This window comes from Carex rostrata, chromosome 6 (genome assembly GCF_964058835.1).
Source record: "Carex rostrata chromosome 6, lpCarRost1.2, whole genome shotgun sequence".
Classification (NCBI taxonomy): Eukaryota; Viridiplantae; Streptophyta; class Magnoliopsida; order Poales; family Cyperaceae; genus Carex; species Carex rostrata.
The window spans coordinates 7024250-7034770 of NC_135923.1; the positions used below are offsets into that span (position 1 = coordinate 7024250).

A 10521-nucleotide genomic window follows, 5' to 3' on the forward strand; every position below is an offset into this window, starting at 1 on the left:
ATCTCAAAGTGGGGTAGCGCACGGATACTCACCCCATTCCTGGCAGATACAACGGGATCCGCTTCCAATTTTTATTTAGCTATAGACATTCAGCTTCTATTTTTTTAGTGTTCTTTTTTCTTATCCAAACCCCACATCTACATAGATGATCAACTGTTTAGACTAGCTATAGTGAGGCTGCTAAGACTAAATCTGGCCCACTAATTAATTAGTTCAACTGAATATTGCATTCTTGTCCTTTGCACTAGCTTCGGGATTATTTTGTTTGTATCTATAGACCTTTTTGACCATCAAAAGCTCTCGTGAGGAAAGCCAAGCAAGATTTTGTTCTTTCTATAGAAGCAAAATCCATGCGATTTTTGGTTACAAAATGATAAACGTCAACAGATTTGCAGCCTTTTAAATTAGGGTAAATTTTGCTCTAGGTCACTAAATTTTGTTATTTGTCACGGATTAGTTACTTAAGTTTGATTTGTCCCTTTTGAGTCACTCAATTTTGTTATTTGTCCCAATCAAGTCTCTCTATTTTTTCCATCCAAAATTTTAACGGAATATGCTAATTTTGTTAGTATTTTGAATGGAATATGCTCATTCCGTTAATATTTTGGATGGAATGAGTATATTCCGTTAATTTTTTGGACGGAATAAGAATATTCCGTTAAAATTTTGGATGAAAAAGTATAGAGGGACTTAATTGGGACAAATAACAAAGTTGAGTGACTCAAAATGAACAAATCAAACTTGAGTGACCAATTCGTGACAAATAACAAAGTTTAGTGACCTACAACAAAATTTACTCTTTAAATTAATATATTTAACGTCTCATTCAAGATATAATATTCCAAATTACAAACCATAATTATGTCTGCAGAAAATCTACTGCAAACTAATGGCTAACAAAGAACAAAGAAACACATTACATTGTCTCATCAAAATTTTACACATGAGATAACCAGTACTACACAAGATTTTTACAGTCAATCCATTATGTATTCACCTCATCTAACCGTGCGGTTAGCCCGAGACGAGTTGCACCTGACCTGAACTGCCTTATCGCCACGGCAACTCAACAGTCCCCCACCAATTCCACCACCGGCTCCAGCCACAGGCTTTCTCTTATCAATTCTGGCTCTTTCAGCCTGAATGTACCTCATCTCGTCATATTCTGACGCAGCGCTCGAAAAGTTAGCCACACTAGCCCGATCAAACCCTTCGGCTGTAGTCACGCTCCATTGTACACTGGCCTCACTTGGAGGGTAGCAACACTCACTCTGTGCCGACTCATCAGGATTCTGTCTCAACCCGGGAGGTAACTGTGCGAGCCGGCGGGGGTCGAGAAGATCGTCTAATGAGTTACGACGCCGGCCATATGATGTGGTCCCTAATGAATTGGCCGTGAAACTCTCCAGCTCAAACAGGTCTGAGCTGGCATCACTCAGTTGATCATCATCTGTTTTTAGTATGATCCTAGCAGGAGCTGCAGTTGAGCCAAATACTTCTATAGATTCTCGGGGCGGTTCAATGATGGTTGTTTTAGTTTCTTTGTTCATAACATTGGGTAAGGAGAATACTATTGGCTTTGTAATTGTGCGGGCAACTTCGGTCGGGAAAGGAGGCGATGCTTTTGGGGAATACAAGGTGGAGGGGCGTATGAAATCCCTCTCCTTCGACCATGTACTCGATGATATTCTCACTTTCGTAAGCGCCTCTAATGGTACAATAGAACTTGCACTGTCATCTTCTATTTGGTTACCTTGTAACTTGTTAGCCATGGATGACATGTTGGTTGATTTTGAGCAAATGGGGCTCTTCGGCTCAGATAATTTATCATCGATTTCTATAGATTTTTTGCCTACACATGGGCATCTGAGGGTAAACATGCGCCGACCTGGCGATGGTGGGGGTTTAGGCTTTTCTTTCGGAGAATAACTTGTCAGTTTTACCTTAACAGAGCCCGAGGGGCGGGATAACAAACCAGACTGGCTATTCCAACTTGCCTCAGAAGAAGCAGCAGAAGTAAGAATACCCCCGTTCCGATAGTTCTTGCCATAGCTCTCGATAGATGCGACAGATGATGCACATTGACTGGTTGGCATGTCCTGTTTTTCAGTTACTGAACATTCATTGAAGTACTTTTTGGCATCGAATATGCTGAGTTCAGCGTCATCGATACGGCGCGAGATGCGGTGAGGTGTCTCGGGTTGGGAACGGTTATAAGGGGATGATGTGGTAGGGAAAGGGTTGGGCTTTGGAGGGAGAGAGGGGCAAGAGGAGGGTTCGGATGGAGGGGTGAGGGGTTTAGAGAGGGGAGAGGGAATGGTAGTGTAGGTTGGTGTGATTCTGTTGTGTCTTTCCATTTAGGGATTGAATGATGTATGATGTAATTAAAGTATATGGATGGGGAGGCTGGAGATATACAGTGAAATTTGAGCTGAGTTGAGAGAAGAAGATGAGACCCGAGGTATAATGCAATTGTGGTTATATATATATATACACTGAGCTTAACAATGCTTGTGTCAGAGATCAAAGCAAAAAGGCGAAAGGATTGGGGGAGAATAATTAAGTATGGGCATTGATATCCTTTTGCATTCTGACACTAACGGTGTGGTGGGTCATTCAGCTAAGGATGCAATATATCATATATGGATATCATCAGACAACAATTTTGTGATTGGCCATTGGATTTAGATAGAACAACCCAAATTATATATGTTTTTATATGAATTTAACCTATTTTCGTGGTACATTTCAAACTTTGATTTTGTACAAAGGTAAGATATTAAAACAAGTTCACAAAAAAAATTGCTGGAGAACCAAATTAGCCTTGTAAGAATTCCTTGCACGACCGAGCACTGTGGCACGCCCATGTGGTGATCAGTACCCAGTCAAGTAGAGAACACAACTACACAAGTATATCAGGCCTATCCAGACTCCAGAGAACCAAGTGATTAACCCCGTCCAGCTACATCACCTACATGTACTTCGCCACATTCTATTTACTGTTGCTGGATCTAAGGTCGCGACATAATACTGGACGTGCTTTGTTGTAAAATGCGTGGAGACAAGAGCATCATTCCCTAGAGTTCTTGCTGTGCACGCGAAGCCAGATGGCTGCCATTGAAATTAAAGGTGCCTTTACTTGGAAAAACAAATGAATCCTAGATGCTTCAATCATATTTCATTATTGTTCACATGAACATCAATAGCACGAGATCGATTATCTACTATCATAAAAGAAAATTTAATGATGATTTTTCGTTCCTTTGCTTAAAGAATCAAACAGTCATGAGACACCACAATAAAAGTCAACAAAATTGCAAATTGCAATAGGACACGTACATATCACTGATATTGACCTTCTATCATATGCAATACATGCACAGTGAAAATCATAAATTCAGACAATGTCTAATTACAATCAATCATTAAATCTCAAAGAAAGGTTATTTATTTTTAATATTTCAGTAAAAAATTGTTCATGTAATGCTTATTCGTGCACATCCATAAGCTATCCCCTAATTGGTCACAAGATGAAAACTTCCAAATCTCTAAAAAAAAAAAACAGTGAGCATGTAATCCAACCCCATCAGAACCTAGACTTTTGAATAGGTAGCATAAACACCACTTGGTTGGAAATAAGTGCCGAGCTCCGGGGACAAAATAAATTGGTACCAATTTCTGTACCTGTTACCGCTTGACCCATTGGAAGCTCTTTCTTGCCTTAGCCTTGCCAGGTTTCTTCCTCTCAACCACACGGGAATCTCTTGTCAGATATCCAACTAATTGTTCGAGAAAATTAGATTCTTGTCAAAACAAACATAGAACTGAGTTTTTTTACCACTATTAAGATAGATTGGTGCCATACCTGCTTTGAGATTGGGATGGTATGCCGGTTCAAAATTTTGCAATGCCCTGCTAATACCGAGTCGAATTGCTCCAACTTGACCTGCCACACAAATAAACCAGTATCATAGTGCAAAAGTGGTACCAAACAAAACATAACAAGAGCAGAACAGTTAGGTTATACTTTACCTGAAACACCACCACCTTTCACGGTACAGTTAACATCCCACCGACCTAGTGTGTCAGTCACAGTAAAAGGCTGTAATAAATCTGCCCTATGATCCAAAATAGGGAAATAAACATCAAATTCCTTGTCATTCACCAAAAATTTGCCACTGCCGGGCTGGACCCACACTCGCGCAATACTACACTTCCTTTTGCCAGTTCCATAAGCTCTCCCCTTCTCATTGACTTGCTTCACTCGTGCATTAGCAATTTCCTCTTGCTTCTGTTTCTCAATTTCGGATCGATTTGAGGTGGCATTTAGTCTCGCTATTGCCCTATCTTCGAGTTCTCTTAGAGGTGGTAGGCCCGGTATGTCCCTGACATCTTTTAGGAGGATTAGGCTGTTCATCATGCCTTCTGTTATTCCTGATGCTGCAATTAAATCCCCAAAAGCACGTTTTGGACCTGAAATATTTAAATTGAAGACAAAAAATCAAAGAAAAGGTTAGGGTAAGTGTATATGGTGGTTCAAAAAAATAAATAACTCCTTTGAATCTTTGATCAATTCACAGAAGCTAGTTTGGTTATTAAATAACCGAAAAGCTGACCAAAAATAATTCAAAGTTATAATCAAGAGTAGATTATATATCTTTTTCTTTTCTATTCTTGTTTTCCCCAACCACTGACATGTTATTATGGCCAAAGTAGCATGTTAAGTTATAATGGATAGTTCCAAAAAATAAATTCAGAGACCATTTCAAACAAAAGCGCCCAGCTTACAGACCAAATACGCAGCAGATTGTTTCAATAAACTTTGTTTTGAAATATTGACTAAATAAGTAAAACAGCCACCATTGAAAATGCTCTCTTAACTTAAAATAATTGTGCAGTCGTCACAATCTATCATACATACAAAAATCACATGATCTGTGACGCTTGAAGGCTTCTCAAGTACTTTGAGAATACGCTAGATGTAACTTCAAGATGACTTATGCACATAATATATCCTTGATCCGACAAAATGAATCCTCCAAGAAAATTTGCAACTTACTGAAAGCAGAACACTTAAGATGCATGCATTTAGTCTTGCATCATAGTTAGGCTGTCTCTATAATGGCTACTGCTAATGAAGCTTAATCCACTGCTAGGTTGCTTTCTTCTATCATATAGCTCTATTTCAATTATTCTATATTAAATAGTTAATTGATCTGTTTACCAAAGAGCACAATGGTATACTCGAATGACCAAATTGCATGCAAGTTCTACACAAATAAATTGTTTTAAATAATGTTTAAAAAATAATAAAATTCAGAGGCAATTTTAAACAGAAGTGACCAGTTTTCGAACCAAATGTGCAGCATTTTGTTTACCAGAAGTTTGTCATGAAATGTTACGAGAAGATAGATGCAATTCTTGCAAATGCCCTTTTTGACTTAACAAATATGCAATAGTTAATAGTCTATCATTATACAATATAGCATGTCAAATCTTAATAATAAGCATTTTTAAAATACAATACATATAACTTAAAAATGACTTTAGAAAAATATATCCTTGATCTTACACTGAAATTGACTTTTAAATAACAACTTGCAATTCTGATAATGGCTGAAATCCGAATGCATCAGATGCAATCAGTAAGCCAAACATTGTAGTCAGGCTGTCTCTACAGTGGCTACTGTTGGAGAAGTTGAATCAGCTACTACAGATTGATTTTTTTCCAACAGATAGAGCTATGATAACAAATCTACATTAAATTGTTGATTGCCTGCTCATGGTATACCCAATGACATTAAAACTTTACTTAATAAAGGTTAGCTATGGTCATTCCATTGATGTACAAAGCTATGACCTTCTAAACACTGGTACCACAAAAACTCAGGAAAACTTCACTAGGATACTACAACACATACAGATATATATAATTATATGAGACTGGACTAGCATATTTGGTCTTGAAATCCAGGACATTTAGGCTGTGCTCCAGAACCGCAAGCGTAGACAAAGGGGACAGGAAGGGAAGGGAAGGGAAGGAGACGAGGGTGACGGTTCCCCTCCGCACAGTAATCACTACACCCTGATTTGGGGGTGAAGGATTTCGCCAAAATATACACGGTACTCACCTCCGCACAGTGCCTGCTCCCTCTCTGATTCTTCTCTATTGGAGCAGGTGAAGGAGCCCGGTCAGGTGTGGTCTGGCCCTTCCCTCTCCCCCCCCCCCCCCCCCCTCCCCAATCCCCTTGCCTTCTGGAGGAGACCCTTGTGGTTCCTTGTTTATATTGAGGATGTTTATTTCTTAGTTCACAAAATTCTATCAGTTCCTAAATTTGGTTCCAAATCTAACAAAAAACTCATGAATCAGTAAATGTTCATAAAAAAAAAAAAAATCCAAACCTTTAAGTGTTTCTCTAAGCTCTTTCTCCCTCCTATCCAGTTCAGCCTCATCCAATTCTTCCTTCTTCTCACTTTCTTCAACCAGACCTCCACCAAAACCATCTAACCCCACTTCTCCTTCCTCTTGGCTCTCAAACAAACGAACTTTCTCCTCTGCCTCATCTCCAAGCGACCACAAATCATGCTTATCCACCCGAGCTCCTCCCTCCTGTTCCGTGTCAGCAAACAGATCTGCCTTGTTGTCATCCGTCGATCCATCCCCCCACGCATCAGAAAACATCGGTCTATTGACCTTATCAGTTGGATCGGATCCGGATGCATCGTCTCCGAACAGTGACGATTTCAGCTCGTCCGCATCCAAGGTCTTCCATATGTCGCCGGTACCGTCTTCTCCGTCTCGGCCAGAGGTAGAGAAGGATCTTAGAGTAAGGGAATGGAAGTCACTAGTGTGGTTAACACTGGAGAGAGAAAAGGGAGGAGCGGGAGGAAGGAGAGCAGATGCTGGGGTTTGTAGATGGAGGCGAAGGTGGAGGCGGAGCGGCCCGGAGAAGAACCGCCGGAGCATGGTGGAGGGAACGAGATGTAGGGAAGCGATGTACTAGGGTTTTAGGTTTATTTCCATTTGTTGACAGTTGACACGATGGAGAGAAGATGGGCCTGAGAGGACAAAAATGGGCCCAGCGAAGGCGTAAGCTTTCACTTGTAAAGGCCCGCTTAGTAAAAATCAATCATTCCCAACCGTCTGATCAGAATTCTGATCAATTTAGTTCAAGTTAGAATCCATGAGCCCTCTTTAATATTCGTGCTTGTTTCTAGTGGTATTTCACTCACCTTTTGTGTGAAAAACCTCGTATAATAAAAAAAAAATGGTGATCTCTATTTTTCATATATTTCTCAAATTAATATCAAATTAAGACTATAACGAGTATGGCTAATATAACATCAGTGTCATTTCAGTCTATATAACACCAACTCTAAAACCTATCAAATTGAGTTCAAATGGTGAATCCAAACCGTTCAAACCAATTTTCTTTATGAGTGATGCGTTTACATGCAAACTTTTTTATGTTTTCAAGTTATTTTAGTATCAAATCAAGCAGCAAAAAAATTGAAAAATGAATGCATTAAAATTAACTTAAAAACTCAAACATTTGACCGCTTGACTTGATATCAAATAAACTCAAAAACTTATAAATTTTACATGTAAACGCACAACTAATGAAGTAGATCGGTTTGAACAGTTTGGATTCACCATTTGAACTCGATTTGATAGGTTTTGGAGTTGATGTTATATAGACTGAAATAACACTGATGTTATATTAGCCATACTCGACTATAACTGTATGGTTCACACTTAAATTTAGTTGGTATTTTAAACAGATGTTATTATTATATGGTTTGTACTTTATAAGATTTGTATTTGGTAATTTTATGATTCGTATTTCACATTAGTTGGAGTTAATTCACGATTTACATCTTTACACAGGTAAATAAAATTAATGCATGATTCACACTTTATATATTTCCATCGATATTGAGGGTTCGAGCTTGAATTAATTTGTTAAGGGTAATCATGTATGAATTAATTTGTTTAGTATGGACCGTGCACATATCTAATATATTAAGGGCAAATCTTGTACAATTTTGTTTACTTAAGTGAACCCTATATAAACTCTCTTATATAAATTCAATGGAAGTTGTTGAAATACAATTTGCATTTTATATACTTCGCACTTATTAATGCATAAATTTGTGTTTTGTATATATTTGAATTTAGAAATTTAAAATATTCATAATCGATACTTCGAACTTCCAAACGCATACAATTATTGGCACTTTTAACTCAGCACAAAAATATTATGGGACTCCTGCCAAAATATTATAATTATCATTATGAGCTAAAATGGATCTGTTCACTTCTCCAAAAATTTGAAAAAATGTTTAATTTTTTCTTCGACCTCCTTTTAAATAAATAATTCGTACAAGACTTAAATGGAAATTCACAAAATTCACAAGATATATGATGTACAAGTGGATTAAAAAAAAAAAAGTTGGTTTTCAACAGAAAAGCCGGTTTTCTCTTATAAGGATACCAGAAAACAAATAAAATCAGCTAATTCAACTAAGAGGAGGGTTCAAATGCCTCCATGTTTTTGTGCCTCCATCATGCTTCCATTTCTCTTCATCATTTTCAAAGTTCAAACAGTCGATCCGAACCGCTCAACCTAACATCCATACTAAAATATGTTTGGAGACCAAATTTTATATTTTTAGGAATTTTTTTACTATTTTTTTAGATAGGTACAAAAATACTGTTTTTAGATGGTTCAGATTTACTGATTTTGTACCTATCTAAAAAAATAGTAAAAAAATTCCTAAAAATATAAAATTTGGTCTCCAAACATATTTTAGTATGGGGGTTAAGTTGAGCGGTTCGGATCGACTGTTTGAACTTTGAAAATAATGGAGAGAGATGGAGGCATGATGGAGGCACAAAAACATGGAGGCATTTGAACCCTCCTCTTCAACTAATGCATACTAATTATATATAAAAAGAAAAACAAAAACGGGTGAACTTCATAAGTAGGGTCTATAGCAGGTCCAGATTACATTCAGATGAGAAAATATCCAAAGAACCTACAATTGAATTAAAAATTACCTTCTGTTAATACCAAGACCAAAATTAATTGATTGTTACCTGTCGTAGGAAATTTAAGCCACTCATCCCTAGATCGACAAAATTATAAATTCAAAGAACGCGGTTGCTTATATGCGTTAAAACAAACAATTAGTGTCAGTTCAAACTTGAAGGAATGTACAAATAATTGACTAATTATAGATATCAAGGTCCAATGCATCTTCTCTTATAAATTCCCTTGATCTTAAACCTATACTATTAAAGTATCAAACATACAATATTTGTAATTTCTTCACACACACACAAAAAAAAAGAAAAAAAAAACATGGCCGTAAGAGCCCCCACATTCTCCATCCTCCTCCTCATCTCCCTCCTCTCACTCTCCACCACAAAAAGTGTAGCTCACAATCACTTTTTGATTCCGTCATCATGCATTGGTCATCCTAGTCTACTAAAATGTGCACTTGATTTCGAGTTTGCTCTGAAGGCTTCTGTTTCTACCAAAATTCAATTTGCGACTAGTGCATTAAATGTTGCGCTTGACTCAGTTAATTCTGCTAAAGCGGCCGGATTATCTATTCTACATTTTGTGTCTAGCATCCATGGCGGCTTGATCAATGAGCATCCGAAGATCGAGTGGATTAATAAATTGAACTCCACCATCGGCATTGCAGTACATGAACTCGTCAAAGCATATACGGTAATTTAGTACTTAATTTGCTAGCTATTTGTTTTGCACTATTGTGTTTCATTATATTTTATATAATCATGTATATAATATACAATATATTATAAAGCATATGTGTTTTATAAGTCAAATGAGTCAAAGTCAGCACCAAATCTAACCGTTGATAATCAATTAAGTTGTCAAAGAGAAACGTTAATAAATATTATGTCGTATTGTCGTTAGACTTTGAAATCACAATAAAAAAGATAAAAAGTTTGGAAAAGATTAAGAAATAATAATGTCTAGGAACTGAAAATATGTATGATGTGTGCATTAGTTTCAATTTATAGTACAATCAAATTGTCGTAATACAATACAAATTAATCATGTTATCAGTATGTTTTTAACATAGCATTATCTCGTAAGAATTCACACATATGAATAACTACAATGTGTTGGAACTTGAAAACCAGGTTATTCACGGAGAGAAGAAGCTCTCTTTGACGGAGCTGTACAATTGTGAGAAGAGTTTGAAGATCGCTTCAGAAATTGCAACTAAGTTAAGTGTGGGTGCCAATTTAAACCATGAAAATAGTGATGCAAACGTGTTGCTTGACAGCCTAATCAACCAATTCATCAATCTCACTAACTTGTCGCTCAAGGTCATTGAAACGATTGAAGCTAAAGGAAAAATATCCCTCTGAGAGAAATCTATCATGGCCAGCTTGAAATGAGACTGTTCATTAGTCTTCAAATTGATTGAGAATTCTCCATTTGGACTTAGAAATTATCCCAATTTAAAGTATTATCTGGT

The 10521-nt window shown here is 37.2% G+C and overlaps 2 protein-coding genes and 1 long non-coding RNA gene across 3 annotated transcripts; 1 reads left to right on the forward strand and 2 right to left on the reverse strand.

Annotated features, from left to right (window-relative positions):
• Positions 1-805: 805 nt before the first annotated feature.
• Positions 806-3196, reverse strand: PKS4 (phytochrome kinase substrate 4). The gene has a single exon (XM_078303765.1). It carries the CDS (start codon positions 2355-2357, stop codon positions 999-1001), a length of 1359 nt encoding a protein of 452 aa, XP_078159891.1. The 5' UTR covers positions 2358-3196; the 3' UTR covers positions 806-998.
• Positions 3197-3340: 144 nt separating this feature from the next.
• LOC144555438 (Ribosomal protein S5 domain 2-like superfamily protein) lies at positions 3341-7070 on the reverse strand. The gene is made up of 4 exons (XM_078303766.1): positions 6403-7070; positions 4033-4473; positions 3866-3946; positions 3341-3779 (listed from the first exon to the last, which is right to left on the reverse strand). Exons 1-4 carry the CDS (start codon positions 6965-6967, stop codon positions 3688-3690), a joined length of 1179 nt encoding a protein of 392 aa, XP_078159892.1. The 5' UTR covers positions 6968-7070; the 3' UTR covers positions 3341-3687.
• On the forward strand, positions 5639-6581 carry LOC144555439 (uncharacterized). The gene is made up of 2 exons (XR_013512047.1): positions 5639-6096; positions 6371-6581. It is a non-coding gene; the product is annotated as an uncharacterized LOC144555439 (long non-coding RNA).
• Positions 7071-10521: the final 3451 nt, after the last annotated feature.

Excerpts from the sequence above, each read along its gene's own strand:
- PKS4 (XM_078303765.1), bottom strand. The coding sequence starts at position 2,357 with ATGGAAAGACACAACAGAATCACACCAACCTACACTACCATTCCCTCT.
- LOC144555438 (XM_078303766.1), bottom strand. The coding sequence starts at position 6,967 with ATGCTCCGGCGGTTCTTCTCCGGGCCGCTCCGCCTCCACCTTCGCCTC. Across the intron at positions 4,474-6,402 it reads GCTTAGAGAAACACTTAAAG|GTCCAAAACGTGCTTTTGGG; the intron begins GTTTGGATTTTT and ends TAAATATTTCAG. Across the intron at positions 3,947-4,032 it reads GAAAGGTGGTGGTGTTTCAG|GTCAAGTTGGAGCAATTCGA; the intron begins GTAAAGTATAAC and ends TTTGTGTGGCAG.